Source organism: Dipteris shenzhenensis, chromosome 23 (genome assembly GCF_047967505.1).
Source record: "Dipteris shenzhenensis isolate YYH24624 ecotype China chromosome 23, Dip_SZ_1.0, whole genome shotgun sequence".
Classification (NCBI taxonomy): domain Eukaryota; kingdom Viridiplantae; phylum Streptophyta; class Polypodiopsida; order Gleicheniales; family Dipteridaceae; genus Dipteris; species Dipteris shenzhenensis.
Genome location: NC_141618.1, coordinates 15,590,716 through 15,609,551, shown reverse-complemented (window position 1 = coordinate 15,609,551; position 18,836 = coordinate 15,590,716). Strand labels below are relative to the sequence as shown.

Genomic DNA, 18,836 nt, shown 5'->3' with positions numbered 1-18,836 from the left:
TTGCTGCCCGGCGAGCACCACCAATTTTAGCAGATGAAATAACATTACGCTGAATGTGCCTGCAAAACGAAAGAAGGGCAGGATGTCTACGTTGGATGTGAACATGCCTGAATTGAGTGCAACAATGTTTGCACATGGGACCCCGGATCTACCCCTCTGTGCAGTCTGCAAACACTGTGTTTGAGATATGCCCCTCTGCACATCTGCTGCTTCGCATAGTCTGCAAACACCCCGCCCGAGATTTGCACGGTCTTCCCACAGTTTGCCTTGCTCTCTGTGCGGTTTGCGAATAGTCTGCCCGATCTCTACGATTTTGCCTTTTTTGTTACGCATCTATGCCACATGGACAATTGGACAGTGAGTTGCCTATACGACATTAGTGAGCTGTGTCGACCATTTATCGGGGTAAACTGGTGTCCCGCCGACCTTGGACGACCAGGAAAGGGCCTTGGTCGCCCGCCCTTTTCACGTTAAGAAGCCGTCGGAAAAAGGGGCTCGACGCCACTTATTAGGGTGTAGCAAGGGTTTTACTTTTGATGGTGATAAAACCTTTAGTGAATTGCTGCGTATAACATTGAATAGTTCATAGTGTTGCTGATTGAGTGTTCTTCGCGATTACAGCTATTTCGGCTTCATGGAACCTTCCTTCGACGAGAAGACCTCCGCCCAAATCCTTCGACAGGTAAGAACTGGCAACCTTTGTGTGGCATCATGGCTGGCTTTCAGAGAGAGAGAGAGAGAGAGAGAGAGAGAGGGAAAGAGCGAGAGAGACGTTTTTTCAATAGAGAGTCGTTTGATGTTAATACCGATCGTGAGAGAAAGAGGGTCCTTACCGAACGCTGCTGAGTGGTGGTGGCCACGTGCGAGAGAAAGAGGCCATTACAAAGGTGTTGCAGCCCGATCGTTCCTAGTAGCATGGGTTTAGCTGCGGCGAGAAACCCACTTCTGGAACTTGCGTTTCTTCTGCGTTCCCTTCTATTTTACTTATCCTTGCTTTGTATGTACAATGGGTCAGTGTGCTTCAAGGCTTTTATCCAAATTTGTTTTTGCGAAGTGCTTGTGTATGTGAACAGCATTGGAGGTAGCTTCGTTAGAATTTTATTCAAAAAGGGAAAATATCCTGTCGCTAGTTTCTTTTGTGGTCGGTAGTTGTAGATGGAAGTTTGTGACGTGCCGCGCTTGTATTTTTGGAGCTGAAGTGAAAAAAATTACATTGTTTGAACATTAGTTAGTTTAAACAGTGTTCCTCGAGTTATTTTAGGCCACGTTTCTCCAGTCATCCAATATCCATACTCCCCCTTTCCATTTTAGTGATCTCTCTCTCTCTCTCTCTCTCTCTCCCTCTCTCTTTTCTAAATCAACTTGTTCCTCTAAGGTAGTACGTGTACTCGCTTGTTTTTAAAGTGAAAAGTTGGTCTCCTTAAGTCTTTGAAGAACCGTGTCCTTTTTATCTTGAAATTTTGGATTTGCCAATGTGGTTGGCTGCTATGATTATGTGTGTGAGTTCTTGAATATGACAAGTGACTATGCTTGCCGAGTCTCTTTTTCCTTTTGTTTGCTTTGTCTTAACTTCTTCAATGACTTTGCCTTTTGTTACGCTCTTACCGTCCTTTCTTGTTGAGTTAGTTGATGCTTTCTCTAGTTTAGCTGAGTTTCTTATTTGGACGTGTGTTATTTTTCTTGGGTTGCTAAGCTTTTCTTGTTTACTTCTTCCTCATCATTTTGTTCCCTGTTTATCTTGTTGTTCATTGCGGTTATTTGTGTCCTTCTTGGACTGTGGCCTTGTGAGAGCTAAAGCGTGAGGCTTTGTATACGTATTCTAGAGTCAGGGACACATTTGGATAGGCAAAGCTAGGAGCAGGACTCGATCCCAGGGGGAGGCTAAGAAGCCCTCTTGTGGCTTCTAAGTTGCATGTGCATATGAGGGGTGGGTTGAACTTCCTCCTTTGCCACCACGACTTTCTAAGAAAGAGAATCCATGTCGAGGAGGGAGGGGGAAGCGTTCTTTTACTCTGCAGCTTGATCGCCCAGTTGAAAGAGGTTGTTAGCACAACTCTGTGCCTAGCATTGGCACAATGGGATCAACCCTTCGATCTATGGACCGATGCCAACGATTATGCCACTGGGGCAGTCCTGGAGTAGAACACAGTGTATGACAAGGAGTTATGTGCTGTCATTCATGCCCTCAAGACAAACATTTTTTATATGCAGTGGCTTCAGACCATGCCAGCCGCTTAGTGGTCAGACCGCCTGACCAGATGGAGCTAGACTTTTCAGCAGTTTGGCAGCATGATCGAGTATCAGCTAGGCACTTGGGTCGGAGTCCTCTAGCAGAGATGCGCAACCAATACCTTATCGATCCATATTTGGTACAAAGCCATGCTTGATAACTGACTCGGCGACTATGCTATACATGACAAGTGGTGGTTCTTCATAGGACGCCTTTGTGTGTCGCCCCGATACCGTACTACCATCCTCTATGATATGCACCACTATAGCTGGCAGACGCAAAGGGTTTGCAAACATTCTCGAGAAGATTGAGCTTAAATTTTTCACATTTACGCAGTGATGTTCATTAGTATGTATCTCATTGCCAAGTGTGCCAACAAGTGAAGGTATCCCATGGGAAGCTGCCAGGATTACTCAAGCCCCTTGAGATTCGGAATCAGCCTTTTGAGTAGATTAGCATGGTTTTACGATCCTTCCACCAGCCATTGGTACCAAGAACACCATGCGTCTGACCATGGTGGACAGGTTTAGCAAATTTGTCATGCTTATTCCATGCAAGGGTACCATCGACATACGACATAGCTCATCTTTTTCTTAGATGGGGGTATCCCATGTGTGGGGTGCCGGAATCCCGTGTCATTGTATCCGACCGGGATTCCAAATTCACCAATCACTTTTGGAGAGCCTTGTTCAACAACTTTGGTATCAAACTTGGTTTCTTCAACAATTTCCATCCGCAATCAAATGATGAGTCAAAAGTCTATAACGAGCTCTCATTCAACATTCTACTCAGTTTCGGTGGGAGTGGTACTTACCACTAGTTCAAGGGATCTTGAACAACACCCATTCTTCCAGTGTGGGTCGTACTTCCTATGAAGCAATTTTCGGCAGGAAATTCAAGTCCCTTCTCACCAAGACATCCAAAAAGGTCTAGAGGCCGATCGCATCATAGAGATCAAGCAAATCGTGGAGTGAAGGACTGCATTGCCAAAGCCCAAGAGACCTACCAGATGCAAGCCAACAAGCACCGCGTGACACGAGTTACAAGAAAGGGGAGTGGGTATATCTTCGAAGAAATGCCTTAAGCAGATTGGGAAGAAGTGCTCGAAGCTCTCTCATTGAAGCTTTATCTCCTTTTCGATAATCAAAGTTGTAAATGATGTGGCCATGAAGTTGCAGTTAGCTTCGACATGGACCATGCATCCAGTTTTTCATGTGTCATGGCTCAAGCCGTATGTGGGTCTGGCACTAGCAGCAGTTCCAGATGTGGAGCAGCTCAAAACTATTGATGAGGCTGAGGTAGTTGAGCTTGAGCAGATCTTGCTGCATCGGTTCAAGAGAGGGACAGGCGGTCGACAACGCTTGGGTAGAAGACGGATGTCATGGGCAGCCACAGCCCGTGGCATGCTGCCGCTATGCAGCCTCAGAAGATAGTGCAGGTCAAAAAACACCTTTTTGCTAAAAAAAGTCAATGATTGACTTTTGACCGACCTGGTCAACGGTCTACGTTTTCCAGCTGACTAGGGTTGGTCAACTTGCCCTGAAAGCCTATGTAAGGCAGCCCCCTTGGTCTCATTCTTCATCCAAGTCTTATATTGCTCTGCCCCTCAGCAATAGCAGGATCATGGCAGGAGAGTCTCCAGCAGCCCCTTCCAGCCCTTCTTCAGTTAGTCCCCAGCCCGGATTAGTCGGTACAGCAGTTTCAGTTCTCTTTTGTAGTGAGGGTTCTGACTCCATATAGTACTTATCCTTTACAGTTGTATTCAGCCGTCTAGGCTAGACATTGTCCAGTTATTATTTTTCCCTCTTCGGAGGCCCACTATATTCTCTCCCTCTGATTCTCTCACTCACTCCACAGTTCCACTCGTGTTTTGAGTGCATCATTCTTTCAAATACTGAGCAGGAGATCTCCCTGTTACAGTAAGTGGACAATGCACAAGAGTGATGTAGAACCAGCATATATATATTTCCTTGCAAGATGGACACAATACAAAATATGTTCGGTGTGCCATCCTCTACTAGCAGATTGCTAGCTAGATGTGGACACTAAACACTCTTCTCCTACCTCTATGGCAATTCCAAAACAGTTGCTTCAGTGCCCCCTATGAACTTATGTGGGCCTCGTCGTCGTGCCCCACAAACGCTCCTTCAGGCTACAAGTAAGGTAGTGCTTGACCTGGACACTTGACCCCCTTGCTGCTCTGAAACACAGTCAATGGTGAGGCCCCTTTGATCCGTCTTCCTTGCTGCCCTGGTAGACAGCCCATGGTGAAAACTCCTTTGGACTCTTTGTCTGCAGCTCTCAGCCTCTTCCTTTGCTGCTCCAACTCCTCCTGGATATGGGCTCAAACCTCGCTGAGATGTTGCTCCAAACTGTTCTGCAAATGGATGATGAATGAGACCAAAGGCCTCTCCTTTTATAGGGCCACAAGCCCTCCAAAACTGACTGACCGGGAGCTCTCAACCAGCTCCCCAACCAGCTGACCTGATTGGCTCCCAACCAACCAGCCTAGCAGGCCGACTTTGCTGTGTGTCAGCCTGACACTGGCCTGAGTCAGACCCTCCTTGATTCCACCTGTTTCCGGGCCTTCTTTCTAGCCCAAAGTCTCTGCCAGGCAGGACGCCTTTCTGCCCTTTGCTCTGCTCTAGTCCTGAAGACCCTGCATCAGATCTGTACAACCCTGCTGCAAGCATCTGTACAGATGCGCCTGCATGCTGGCCCTATACCAGACCAACCCAGCGTTGCCCTGTCTGCTTCAGGACATCACGGAGACTTGCAGATGCTCCAAACTGCTCCAGGTGACTGCGCCTTCACTCAGCTTCCTTTTGTCCATCGGATCTGCTCTAGACACATGCCATGTAGACTCCAAAGACATCCAGGTACGCTCTTGTGTGCTGCCCACATGGCAGCCTATGTGCTGCCCATCTGGCAGCCCCCTTTCTTGTCTTTTTACTGTTTGTTTGCTGCCCACATGACAGCCAATGTGCTGCCCGTGTGGCAGCCCCATCCTACATTGGTCCACCTCCTCCTCATATGGGGGTTCACAACTAGGGAGGTGACCATCTAATTTCCAACACTCCCTTTCATCAACACATTGTGGGCCGATCCAACCTGTTGATGTAGATATTCAATCAGCTCCCATGACAAAGCCCTATGGAATAACTCGGAGTCATTGTTGTCATTTGTTTCTTTCAACCCGTGGCTCTTACTCCTCCAGGTCTCCAGGTCTCCAAAATAGAGCCACCCTTGGTACACAGGTCCCCCTGTGACTTCTAGGAAGGCATACACCTTCCAATCTCTCATCACCTGAGAAATGCAAAGCACATAATCTGCCCAAAACAAGTTATTAAGGCTCAAATAACTATACAAGGAATGTACATACCACTTGCTTGCTCTGAATGCATCTCATGGAGGCTCAATCAGCCACATTGTGTAACCCTATAATGCCCCCTTCAATCTCACAGCTCTTATCTGACTCTGAATCCATAGATCCTTTTGAAGAATTTTCCCTCATGTTAGTGCTCTCAGCCAAGCCTTTGGAGCAATCCAAGCTGCCCTTCACCTTTGCAACGGTTTCTGACTCTTTTTTTGACCACATCTCAATGTCGGACATCCTGGTTGTTACACTGGCTTTCAAGCCAAACCTGAGTAACACATGGAGATGTCACCAAGAAAAGCTCTCCTGTTACCACATGCTGACGTATTGTTTGTCTCCTCTGCAACTTAATTGGAGACTTTCTTCAGTTTGCTTGAGTCACGGTGGGCCGAGGCATTAACTCAAACTCCTGTCGCAATCTCCCATGTCAACTTTAACACCAAATGGCTCCAGACTTTCATCTTCCTTATACCACTTCCTGATTTTAAAGGGATGGGCAAGTTGGATGGGACAAATGACCTATCGGTATCCAAAACTTCTTTCCTTAATGTTTACTTAGATAGATGTGCAGCAAGTAAGTGGACAATGCACAGGAGAGACGTGGGATCCGCAAATATATATTTCCGTTCAAGATGGACGCAATATAAAAAGATATGTTCAGTGTGCCACCCACTACCAGCAGAGTGTTGGCTAGATGTGGATCCCTCAAGACACAAAACACTGTTCTCCTACCTTATGGCTCTTCCAAAACAATTGGACTGCGTGCTCCCTATTAGGTTATGTGGGCCTCGTCGTCATGCCCGACAAACACACCTTCAGGCTCATCCTCCCAGACAGCCACAAATACAGTGCTTGACCTCCTTGCTGCTCCAAACGCTGCCAATGGTGAGGCACAAGCTCCCCTTTGATCCGTCTTCCTTGCTGCCATGAGATGCAGCTCCAATCTTTCTTCAAGTGGATGATGAATGAGCCCCAAGGGCTCCCTTTTATGGGGCCAAAAGCCCTCCAAAACTGACTGACTGGAAGCTCCCAAGCAACTGACCTGGTTGCGGCCAACCTGATTGGCTCCCAACCAACCAGCCTAGCAGGCCGACCGGCCACATGTCAGCTTGTTACTGGCCCGGGTCAGACCCGCCTTGATTCCGCCTGTTTTTGGGCTTCTTTTCTGGCCCAAAGTCTCTGCCCTTTGCATTCTGCCTTTATTTTGGGCCTGCTCCAGTCCTGAAGACCCTGCATAAAGTCTGTACAACCCTGACTCCAAAGACATCCAGGTACACTCCTGTGTGCTGCTCACCTGGAAGCCTATGTGCTGCCCATGTGGCAGCCCTTGTTGGTCCACCTCACCCATGCTCTCCTTATATGGGGGCTTGCAACCGGTGAGGTGTGTTGGAAAGGTCACCTCCCCATCTGTAAGCCCCCATATGAGGAGAGCATTTGGGGGGGGGGGGGAGACCTAGGGTTTGTGAGACTGACACATGAGCAGCAGCATGGCTGCCATGTGGGCAAAAATCAAAGAGAGAGGTATCCCAGACAGATGCAGCATGGCGGGAGGCTGGTACACGGCTTATATGGGGGCTCGCAACCGGTGAGGTGACCATCTAATTTCCAACATCCCCCCCCCCCCCCTCCCCCCCCCGGCCGCCCCCACCCTCCCCGAACCAGCCTTGAAGGCTTGGAAATACACTTTAATTCCCCCTAAAACCCATCCACCGACATAAGGGGAGTTGTACCTGTGTGTGGTTGTGCATAAAACTTCCACATGGGCTGAACAGGGACCTATGAGTTGGGCTGCCACGTAGGAAGCATGCATAGTCTTTAGGACATAGGGCAGCATCATATGCCGCTGTGCAGGTTGGCAAATAAGCTGGCAAGGGCCCTGGTTTAGGGCTGAATGACTGGCTCCAACAGGCCCTATAATGGGCTTGTACAAGGGGCTTACAATGGGCTATCGTCCAGTCTCGACAGGAGTAGGGTTGGCAGACAGCTGGAGTAGGTTGGCAGACAGTAGTTGATGTATTTCTTTAACAGAGTGGTCGGCCAGTCTGTGAGGGTTCATGGTCTCTATAAAAGGGCCCCAATTGAGGGAGATTCTGCAGTTATCAGATTTTGGCCTGCTAGTGCCTACACTAAAGGCAGATCTACATCCTAGTACAATATCCAGAAGTGGAGCATAGATTGGAAGGACCATAGACTCTAGGAAAGTGTGTAAGGGAGGGTTATTATAGTGTGAGAGACATGGGACACTGGATGGAAGGTGGTCCTCTGGAGGGGCCTACCAGTGGCCTGGGCATGGATCAGTCTACTAAACTTGGCTGGATATTGCGGGATTACTTAGAAAAGGAACCTGTTGACAGTGTTGGTGATGGATGAATTTGACTTATGATATTTTGTGTTTCCATTGGGCAAAATCAACTTTTGTTTGGCTTTAACTAATTATGCAGTCCAATATGATCCATCTTTATATGCGTTCGTGTTTGAAAGATTAAGTTAGCATCATGCAAACTGCAAACTGCAGTATGGCTCTCCCTGGGGCCATTTACTTCCTAAGGTCTTATCTGCAGAGCAATTTGTGTTTCTCTTGCAGGTGGAATTTTACTTCAGTGACAGTAATCTGCCTCTTGACAAGTTTTTGCGGAAATGTCTGGAGGAAAGTGAGGATGGCTGTATCCTTTTCGATTCTGGGCTGATTGTGACTGACTCACTTGCTTTCTCACTACAGTGCATGCATTATTTGAATACTTAACTGCTCTATACAGTGGTTAGTCTTCCCCTAGTATGCTCTTTTTCACGGATGAGGAGTTATCTTGGGCTGGAGGAGGCTGGTCCTGACAAGGTTCCTTCAGAAGTTACCGCTGCTGTGGCTGCGGTCCTTCGCTCATCATCTAGTTTAAGAGTATCAGATGATGGTAAAGTCATTATAGAGCTCTGCTGTGATCTGATCCCAAATTGCTCACAACTTTTTCCAGTGCATGCAAGAAAATTATATTTGTATTGGTTCATCAAAACTTTTCGAAAAGCTTGCAGGCAGGAAATCACATTTATTCAGTCAAGCACTGGCAATGGATGTCTGGGATATTGCATTTCACAATGTTTTTGCAGGAGTTTACTTATATTTTATTTCTGAGGTTATGGTGCCTCCTGTTTGTAGGTTTGAAGGTTGGACGCATCAACCCATTAGTGAAGCCTGAGGAAGTTCAGGCCGCAGTGGATGCTCGAAGTGTAGCAGCAGGTCCTCTATGCTGGAATGTGACTATGGAACAAATAGAGGCTTTCTTCTCTCAATATACAAAGGTGTTTGTCAGGCAGATATAATAATATATGAAGTGAATTTTCTGCGCTGATGGCTTAGTTGATTTTTTCTTGATTCATATGATATATAGGAATGATCTATCATTCAAACTCCTCTCTGTCTGGATCAGCAAATATCCTCCTGTAATTATCTCACTTAGTTAAAAATGTCTACACAACTTTAGGAATTAAATAACAGAGAAGAGGAAAACAATTCTTGTTAGTTATGTTAGCTGCCAGCTGCTAGATACTGGCTTGCACATCTAGGAGGTCATGCCTTAGATACAGACATGGTTTGGTTCCTGTTTTTTCTTTCTTGGCTTGTTTTGTGATAATTGTGTGAATGCTGGACTCCAATTCAAGTTTTCTGGGTACTATTTTCATGTCACTCAAATGTTCTCATGATCTCAATGTCAGGTTAAAAGTGTGCGGCTACCTCGTCATCCCATAGGGAAAATCTTTTGTGGGTTTGCTGTTGTGGAGCTTTCGTCAGAAGATGAAGTGAAGAAAATATTGGATTTGAAAACGGTGTACGACGGTGTGGAATTGGAGATCAAACCAAAGTATGGGCCAGTGCTTTCTTTTCTAGCTTTTTGTTGCATGGTCCGATATGTATTGATTTTGTAGATGCTCAAACATGCTGATATCTGCAACATGATAGCCTCAATGATCGATGCCTTCAATGGTCAATGGGACCCTAACATGCACCGTCTTTGCAAATTATTATCCTTGCAGTAGTATGTGTTCATGTCGATGAGAGTATGTGGTGGGGAATTAATGTACAATATCCGATTTCAAGATTTTGTGGATCTATAAGCAGGCCCTTGTGATATTGATGAATAGCGAGTGCAAAACGGACTTCCAAGTTGTAAAGGGGTTTTGTGAATTTTGGGAGAGGGTCATTAATTGCTGGGGCTAGTTGAAAGTTTTGAGCCAAGAAGTGGTGCTTTAGTATTTGGAGTATCTCCCTGGAGACGTTATCTCTGCAGAGAGGTCCAAACCATAGATTTAGTTCAGTGGTTCTTGTCTTAATTAACCCTTGTTCCCATTTGTAATTCTGGCATGTCCTGAAATTGTTAGTATAGGAAATCAACCCACTCTTGGTTTAACATCATTTGTTCAAACAGCTCATTACTTGAAAGGGATTCTGACGTGGCATGGTTCACATGTCAACTGGGATTGGTTTCTCAGCAGCAAGGGTCTTGCATACAGCTACATATATGTCTTGAAGTTGTTGAACAAAATGAATGATTGATGGCTCAGCATCTAACACTATTTGCATGGAGTTTCTTGTTTTATCTTGACCCTAGTTTTAGGCATGCATGGATTGACAGTTTTTTTTTTTTTTTGGCAAGAAAAGTACTTCATTAAGTATGAATAAAAACCGCAGAGCAAGCTCAAGTGCGGGAGTACATCATGTCAAGCATGAGAAAAAAAACAGCTCAGAATGAGCAAACAAAAATCCCAGGTGGCGGTTGAAAATGCCACCTCATCCTTGAAGGAGAGTCAGAGAAGAAAGGAGAACCCCTCCAGACTCTGAGAAAAGCAACCCTCCTAGGAGTAGCAGTCTTGGAGGTTCCTTGTATGTTCGCCGAAATGACCATCAAAGTGTGTATAGTATCTGCCCAGATACATAGTTTGAGAAGGGTGAACCTGGGAGTCCTCCAAAGCCTCTGTACATCTGGCTCTCCAAATATGCCATGCTGTAATACTAGCCAGAATCTCCCAAGATGCGTCTACAGAAGTGTGGGGAGCTCTGAATGGAGTAAACGGAACATCTCGGAGGGAGCATGACTCTACAAGGTGTTGTCGAACAAAGAAAGTTGTGTCTGTGTCATGTCTCTCGAAGAAAGCCTGTGGACTAGTGAGTGAACCAAGCAACCGATCCCCAGGTCAAGAAGAAGGGTGCTCTATGAAAGATGCAAAGTATCCTAGCAACACCCTTCCAAATCGTCCTCGCCTGTGTGCACTCCCAAAGGCAGTGCTGCACTGACTTAACCGTTGAGTGGCATCGAGGACATGTACGGTCAGCTTTGAACAGTTTTGAACAACGTTCTGCCAACAAATATAGGCATCATTTTAAGCTCTTCGAAGGTGACATTGTTTTGTTATTTGTAGCTCCACATGGATTTAAAATAGGAAAGGTATACCATTAGGGATCCTAAACAGTAATCTTTAATTTGAATCTCAATTGAGTTTACCACCATCTTGGGGTAAATTCGTCCTATATTTCACATTCATGGTTAGAAGCATCAAGTGATGAAGATGATTCATGAGTGCATCCATGATGACTGATAGGACGAGAGACGGCATTGGAGCAACACTTCATCACGGCTGAGTAACGTTCACCTCTGGAGTGCCAAGTAGGAAGACCTTTGTATAAATTGATGCTCAAGTATGTGTGGGTGTGTGGATTTGTGTGTGTCAGAGCATACTATGGTCTACACCCACCGTTGGGTGCTGATGACATTGGTGGGGATGTCATAGTACCTACTCAAACTGCACACTTTTTAGAGGATGAGTTCAAGCATATTCCTAAATTCATCTATATATATATGGACCACATAGCAGAGAGCTAGTAGATTGACCTCCTAGTGATAGACTCTGTAGTCGAGCCATCCTTAAGCTTGAGGTCCAGACCACCCTAGAGCCAAGACAACTTAATAGTAAGATAGTGTTTTGTACCTATTACGCCATCACCCACAAAGGTAATGGTGTCACGTTCCTGCCTCTAAGTTTGCTTGAAGACAGTGGCATCCATGTCCATCCATGTCAAGGGAGATTTTTGCCCATGGCTCTAGGTCGTCTTAATTGGGTCAATCTTGGTTGTCTTGACTAAGGCAATCCTATGAGGGTGATATGGACTTGAACCATGCCAGCTTAGCTCTCAAACTTGGGCTAGCTTTCATGTTTGCTATAGAGTTTCATGCTTTTAGTCACTTACATCCAACGTGTGTTCTTTTCCAAATGGTTTGACCCATCACACTTTCCTCACGGACTTTAGAAATCATTTGAATCTCACAGCACAAACATATGGAATTTTGTTGACTGACCATCAAAATGAATGGAATTTTGAGTGGGTAGGATACAATGGAGTCCAAAAGAAGAAGGAGAGCCTTGTGTGCTTCGGGGTGATAAAAATCAGGGGAATCGGATGAGTTAGGGGAGAGTTATGTAATAAAAAGTGGGTTGGGGTTTACCATGTTTTCATAAGGGGGTAGAGTGGTTAGGTGGTTGGAAAAATTAAGGTGTGATGTAAAGAGTGTTGGAAGTCAATGTTCCCAACTTGTGAGCCCCCATATGAGGAGGGGCATATGACTGAGGGAGAGGGATCATGGGGGACTTTTATGGGTGGCAGGAAGGGAGGATACAATGGAGTCCAAAAGAAGAAGGAGAGCCTTGTGTGCTTCGGGGTGATAAAAATCAGGGGAATCGGATGAGTTAGGGGAAAGTTATGTAATAAAAAGTGGGTTGGGGTTTACCATGTTTTCATAAGGGGGTAGAGTGGTTAGGTGGTTGGAAAAATTAAGGTGTGATGTAAAGAGTGTTGGAAGTCAATGTTCCCAACCTGTGAGCCCCCATATGAGGAGGGGCATATGACTGAGGGAGAGGGATCATGGGGGACTTTTATGGGTGGCAGGAAGGGCAGCAGAACAGCAGCATATAGGGCTGAGTAGCAGGCCACAAAGGGCAGGGACTGCAAGGGTACTGGCAGCCCCTTATATAGGCTGCCCAAGGGGGGTTTGGTTGGAGCAACAAGTGGGCCGACTGGCAGTCGGCCAGCCAGCCGGCTAAGGGCTGCCCCCCTTGCCCCCCTGCCCTAGAGACCAACCAGGGGGTCGGCCAATTCCAGCGGCTGCCAACCCCCTATAGAAGGCCTCCTTCCCCCACACATTCTCCATCAGCCACAGAAGCCAAACACAGGCAGTGCGGTCCAGGAGAAGGGTTAGAGAAGTTTTAGTCTTGGCAGTCCAGCCCTTGCTGGTCCTTTTGTGCTCACCTTGAGCCAAGTGGAGGAATAATATCTGAGTTCTCTCTCTCTCCCCCCTCCATGTGGGAAACAGGTGAGTCCGCCAGATGATGGCCATCTTCGGAGACCGCTATATATGATCAAGTCATGTATAGCCCCCAGCTCGAGTAAATGTCTCCCATACGATTTCACTGGTGCATCTGCATCTGCTGGCTGTCTCACGATCCCCAACTCTGCTGCATCCATCTCCGGTACTATGAGGGAATCCTCATCGAAATCTAACAGGCCCACCTGTCTGTTCCTAGTACGTGCATTGAAGTCTCCAAGGAGGAGAGTGTCCCAGTGTTTGGAGAACTCAGTGATATCATCATGAATAGTCTCATATGGGCTGTGCCCGTTAGTGGTGACTTCTTGTGCATAGGATGATGTGTCTGGGGGAAAGTAACATACTGCAATGAAAGTCGGTCATGTGTCTGGTAATTGGACCCGAATCCACATGTGTCGTGCATGCTTCTCCTTTCGTAACGTAGAAAGGAGTGGCCTCAGATGTGATCTGAAAAGAACAGCCACACCTTCGGATCCTCGTACCCCACTATCCCTCCTCAATTCCTTCCTGTGGGCAGACTCCCATGTGTATCCTGTCACTGTGGGTAGCCCTCTCTCTGGGCTCTCATGTGTCTCGGTGTAGAAGATCACATCTCTGTTATGATATGTCTCCAGGAACCCCCCTGGGTCAGACCATAGGATGCCATTACAATTCGACACTGCCATCCTCAATTTGTTTTGCATACTCACTCCATCATTCAGACACCGTCATGTGCTGTCCCCTTCTCCCTGCATCTCGTACTTCTTTTCTACCTTCTCTCGAATGATCACCCTACCATCTTTGTAAACTGCCCATTTCCCCTCTTGTCTTGCAGCCATCACCCGCACCATTCCTTCCCTTGTGTGGTCTTGCTGTAGGAGTGAGATCTTCATCTAGAAAGATCTTGGTCCCCTTTAATGTTGCCCGTGTACTCATAAGGGTGGATCTATCTGTGGCTGTTCGCAGCTTTACAACCAAAGGCTTCGTTGGTGCATCTGTTTTACCCACTCTCCAGGCTGATTCACAAGTGAGGTTTACTCCCATCTTGTCAAACAGGATTTTGGCATCTGACATGGGGCTATCACCTACCGTTAGGCCTCTAACCAGCACATTCAAACTCTTGCTGTTTGGTGTTGTGTCTTTCTTGAGTACATCTTTCCATGCAAGCATATCAGCCTTCCTTTTCGTAATTTGGTGTTGTGTCTTTCTTGAGTACATCTTTCCATGCAAGCATATCAGCCTTCCCTTTCGTAATTTGTTGTGTGAACTCGGCGTGTTTCCCATGTACCGTTGTTTGCAAAGCTGCCATTTCCTTTTTGAGTTGTTCATTCTCTGATTTCAGCATATCAATGATCTTGTACCCTTTTTTTGACGTCCCCTTCGCATTCTTGAGCTGCTGCATTTGCTCTTTAATGGTGTTCAGCTCCTCGTCAAAAGGTGGCTGAAACTCCCCTTTTTCCCAATGAGCACTTGCCTTCAGTTTGTTGTTCTCACTTTGGAGGGCATCAACATGGGCTCCCAATGTCTCAAATTTTTAGGCCAAATTACTGTTTTTTTCACCCAAAGCACGAGTAATGTCCTGCATCATTTTACCTTTCTCACATGTCCATTTGTTTTGCATTTCATCTTGCATTTGGGCTCGAAGGTTTGAGAGCTCTCTTCTCTAGCTTCTTGCGTAGGCCTTCAATTTATGTGTCTTGCATCTTGCATATCTCCTTGAGTGTTGATATGCAAGCCTTGGCGTTCGGGTCTTCTATTTTCTCCGCCTTCGTCTAGATGAGGCTATACTTCTGGTCATTGTCACCCCTTGTTTTCTGGTCGGGTGAGCTCTCCTTTGTCCCCAGTGTCACCAATGGGCAGCAGCAGCAATGGCAAGCGGGAGCGGGGAAGAAAGCAAGTAAGCGACGCGGGAGGGGATCAGCGCGACAGCATGTGGGGGGTGTGCAAGCAGCAGCGCGGGCAGCACAGAGAGAGAGAGAGAGAGAGAGAGAGAGAGAGAGATTTTACAGGGAGGGAGGGAGATTTTACATATTTTCCTTTGCTTCCAGGAGTGACTTTGATAAAGATATGGAAAGTTTCCGGTCACAACAGGACAGTGCAATATATCAAAGAAGAGAGCATACAAATCGGTCGTTCGACCACAGAAATGATAGGTACCACTTGACCTGAGCTTAGCTGCTGTCTATCTTCATGCTCATTCAAGAAGAAATTAGGGTGAAGCTAGTCCGAGGAATGCTTTGATTTTGCTTCTGTTAACATTGAGTGTGCAGGAATGGTAACACAGATGCAAGCTATCCAAAGGGTCTCATTGTAGCCTTCTCTCTTAAAAAACAGACTAGTGATGAAAATGTCGTGGATGGTATGAAAGATTCTGTGAGTATGGATTTGAAGAAAGGGGATGCTTCTGGTTCTGAAGAACCTTTGACTGCCACGGTTCCCAATAAAGAAGTTGAGGCCCAAGCAAGTCTGATCAGCCGTGAAGACATAAAAGATGTCTTGGAGAAATTTGGAACAGTCAAGGTGTAAATTCAAGACTAAGCATTCCAATTTATTTATGTAGTGCCATATGTATATGCTCTTTGCAATTTTATAACAACCAGTTGAAAATACCTTCTGAGTCTGTCGGAAAAGATACCCAAAACCATTTGAGCAGACTTCAATAAATTTTTTACTTTGATGGCTTACTAAATTGGTGTCATTTTTATATAGTTGCTTTCTCCACGTGCAATTATGGGATGAGCATAGATTTTTGATCACAATGCTGCCATTTCTAACTATTTAATGTTGTGTTTTAGTATGTAGACTACTCACGGGGAGAGATGTCTGGATATCTGCGATTTGAGACCCCTGAAGGAGCACAAAAGGCCCGCACTGCTGCTGTATTGGCTGAAGAGGGCGGTTTAGTTGTGAAGGATCACATTGCAACATTTGAAGCTGTTGAAGGTGCATTGCTTCTCTTTGTAATGGTTATACCTTCCTATATAAGCCATATGGAAAACCTTTACAATTTTCTGTCTATATGGCTCCGCTGTCCTCCTGTCCTATGTATCCTTCCGCATATGGATTCTTGTTTATGGGCTCTTTTGACTTACAAAGGGCTAGAAGATGTTAGTAGTTACTCAAGGAGATGGCCTCCCAAAGAAATGCAGCAGTGGGTTGTGCATATATTATATCACTCAAGAGCTGAGCCATAGCATGTCAGTTTGGGCTTGCTATTTTCAAACTTGCTAGCCTTGGGCATCATATACATAAAAGGTTCAGTTCCTTCAATACAATATAATCCTTTAAAGCTTATAAATCTCGTGCTTGCTGAGAAAAGTTGCTCTCCTATGTTGCTCTTGTATGAGAAGCCTTGAAAAGGATGTTGTAAGAAATATTGGAAGTACAGTTCGTTTGTGGCTGTGATTGTGTATGCTCCTGGGTTAGATGGACAGTTTAGTTTGAATAGAAAGAAGTCTGAATGAGCATCGAGATAGCGATGAAATCCACCATTGCTGTGATATAGATCTTCAGAGATCATAGCTGTGCGACTTTGCCTTTTTATTATGGCTATGCAGAGAAAAAGCCGTATCTGGACAAATGTTGTATTGAGCTAATCTAACAGGAGCCTTATCGGATGAGTTCCAACTTTTTTCGAGTCTGTAATGGACAGGAGGCATTCTGTCAACTGATAGATTCAGTTGATACCTTGGTAAATTTGCCTTATTGTAGCTTCAAGGTGGATGGGAGTAGCTTAGTTTCTTTGTTATTTGATATTGCGTTGTGGTTCGGAAGCCAGACTAATGCTGAAGAAGAATTTCTCCAAGGTCAATGTTAGATATGCTCAATGCCCCACCCTCTTGGTAACCACCAGGTGCTCAAGTTGTAAGGCCCCCATATGAGGAGAAGGCATGTGTGAGCTCGGGACAGTGGATGGATCTTCACTTGCATGTCAGATGAGGTCTATCAATGAGACCGTTGATGGTAGAAAGGTGATCTATGTGAGTCTAGCCTCTGGGCTAGGCAGGGTAGGTAAGCTGGTAGCATGAGGCACATTGTCTTGATTGTGTGGGAGCCCCTTGCTCTCGTTGGGGGGTCCTAGGGGGGCCAGCGGCCCTCTTGGTGGGGGTTCGGGAGCAAGAGCCCCCGAGGCGAAGGTATAGGGAATATTCCATGAATATTCCAGGTCGGCTCCACCGACTACGTTGAACTACCGCCCTCATAGCTATAAAGAGGCGACCCTCCGAGTCCATTGCATCAGATCAGATCTTCCAGCTGGTAGCTCTTCACCTAGTATCTGTCTAGATCGCCATCTAAGCTCCACTGTGGGAGCGCACGGGTGGACGGAGCCATCATTTGAACTACATTCGGTCAAAATAAAATCTTGCTTTGAAAGTAATCAATGTTTACCCACCTGGATGGTAAGGGTTCTAATGAAAATATACCTGCACAAAACAGTAGTGTTAATATGTATCCCTTCGTGCATGCCTTATAAGAGAACAAGTTGGATGTGGAAGGATGTGACAATCGTGGTCGTTTTCGTGTTGAAAACCACACTTTGCAAAGATTCAGTTTGTAGGGAGACTTCAATTGCAAGAAATTTGACCAATCTCTGCAATAGCAATACAGTGCTGCACAGATTGCCAATCTGCATGCCTTTGCTTGTTGGTGTGACAATCTGCATGCCTTCTGCTTGTTGGTGATTCTTTAAAGATGCATTATGTGTACTTGTGTGTAGTCTTTCTGTATATGTACTTGGGTGTGAGAACACACCCACACCCACACCCACACCCATACCCACACATCCACACCCGCCAACCTGCATGCATGCACGCATGCATTTGCATACTTCTTCATATGTAAGGATACAGACACAAGGATACAGACACGTTACATGCGCATGCGGTGTATGCATGCAGGCACCCATTTATGTGTGCATGTGAGTGAACGTCAACACATGCCCTCCGGTGCAAATATATGATTTCATCATATCATGACAGTGTTGTGTTCTATACAGGTGAAGCTGAGAAAGACTACTGGGCCAAACTGCAGGATAAGCAACGAGGTGTAAAATTTGGTAGAGGTTCACGGAATAAGTTTCAAAGGTACTTTTTTCTCATCAATGGGAAAGCCTGGTGGAACTAAATGAATGGCGAAAATTGACAGGATGGTACAAGAGGATTATATCTAAAAAATCTTCATTGGTTGTGTTGTAGCGATAGATATGGAAGATCAGGAAAAGGCAGTCAAAAACATGGCAATGGTGAGCCAAAACCAGATGGTGACACAAAACTTGGAAAGCATTTGCGGTACACAGAAGATGACTTCGAACATGAGGCTGAACATCCTTCAAAGCAAGGCAAAGCTGAAGCTATAGACCCTTGAGGATTGATGGGGAGCTTTGATGGAGAATTCTGATGGGGAGCTTTGATGGAGAATTCTGATAAGGGTCTGCATCACACTGAATCACACAGAATTGCAAGGATTCTGACAGGAGTGCTCTCATTGTGAGACACTTGGTCAGATGTATTTGCTCAATCTGTTGCGGCTGAACAGTTTTCTTCTATTGAGTTAATTGTGGTTTATAATTGGTAGTGTGAGTTCGATTCTACTTTTTATGATATAAAATATTAGTGACAATTTTTTGTTTATTTCATCAGTTTTTCCTGTTTGATCAAGTTGTGGGAGGACAATTTAGTACTTGTCTCAGATGAAACCACACAATACAAAATACTTGGGAGTATCAGACAATGGGCCCTGTGCTGCTTTACGTAGAGTGTTGTATGATATAGACAAGATCTACAACCTATGCGACCCCACATGTACATGCATGCGCACACAAGCACATTGTGCAGCCATAGTACTTGCATGGTGAAGAATTATCCACTAATATAGCTCTGCTTGCATT

At 45.7% G+C, this 18,836-nt stretch overlaps 1 protein-coding gene across 2 annotated transcripts; it reads left to right on the top strand.

Annotated features, from left to right (window-relative positions):
• The first annotated feature begins 460 nt into the window (after positions 1 to 460).
• LA1 (La protein 1) lies at positions 461 to 18,582 on the top strand. Of its 2 annotated transcripts, XM_087394656.1 has the most exons (11): positions 461 to 539; positions 622 to 682; positions 8,191 to 8,269; positions 8,363 to 8,512; positions 8,755 to 8,897; positions 9,312 to 9,457; positions 14,998 to 15,102; positions 15,220 to 15,469; positions 15,745 to 15,892; positions 17,946 to 18,033; positions 18,145 to 18,582. In XM_087394656.1, the coding sequence occupies exons 2-11, from the start codon at positions 635 to 637 to the stop codon at positions 18,311 to 18,313; spliced, it is 1,326 nt and encodes a 441-aa protein (XP_087250782.1). In that variant the 5' UTR covers positions 461 to 539; positions 622 to 634; the 3' UTR covers positions 18,314 to 18,582. The 2 variants fall into 2 exon arrangements, with proteins under 2 accessions (XP_087250782.1, XP_087250783.1); XM_087394657.1 differs by lacking the exon at positions 461 to 539 and having other exon boundaries at positions 548 to 682; positions 18,151 to 18,582.
• The last annotated feature ends 254 nt before the right edge of the window (positions 18,583 to 18,836 follow it).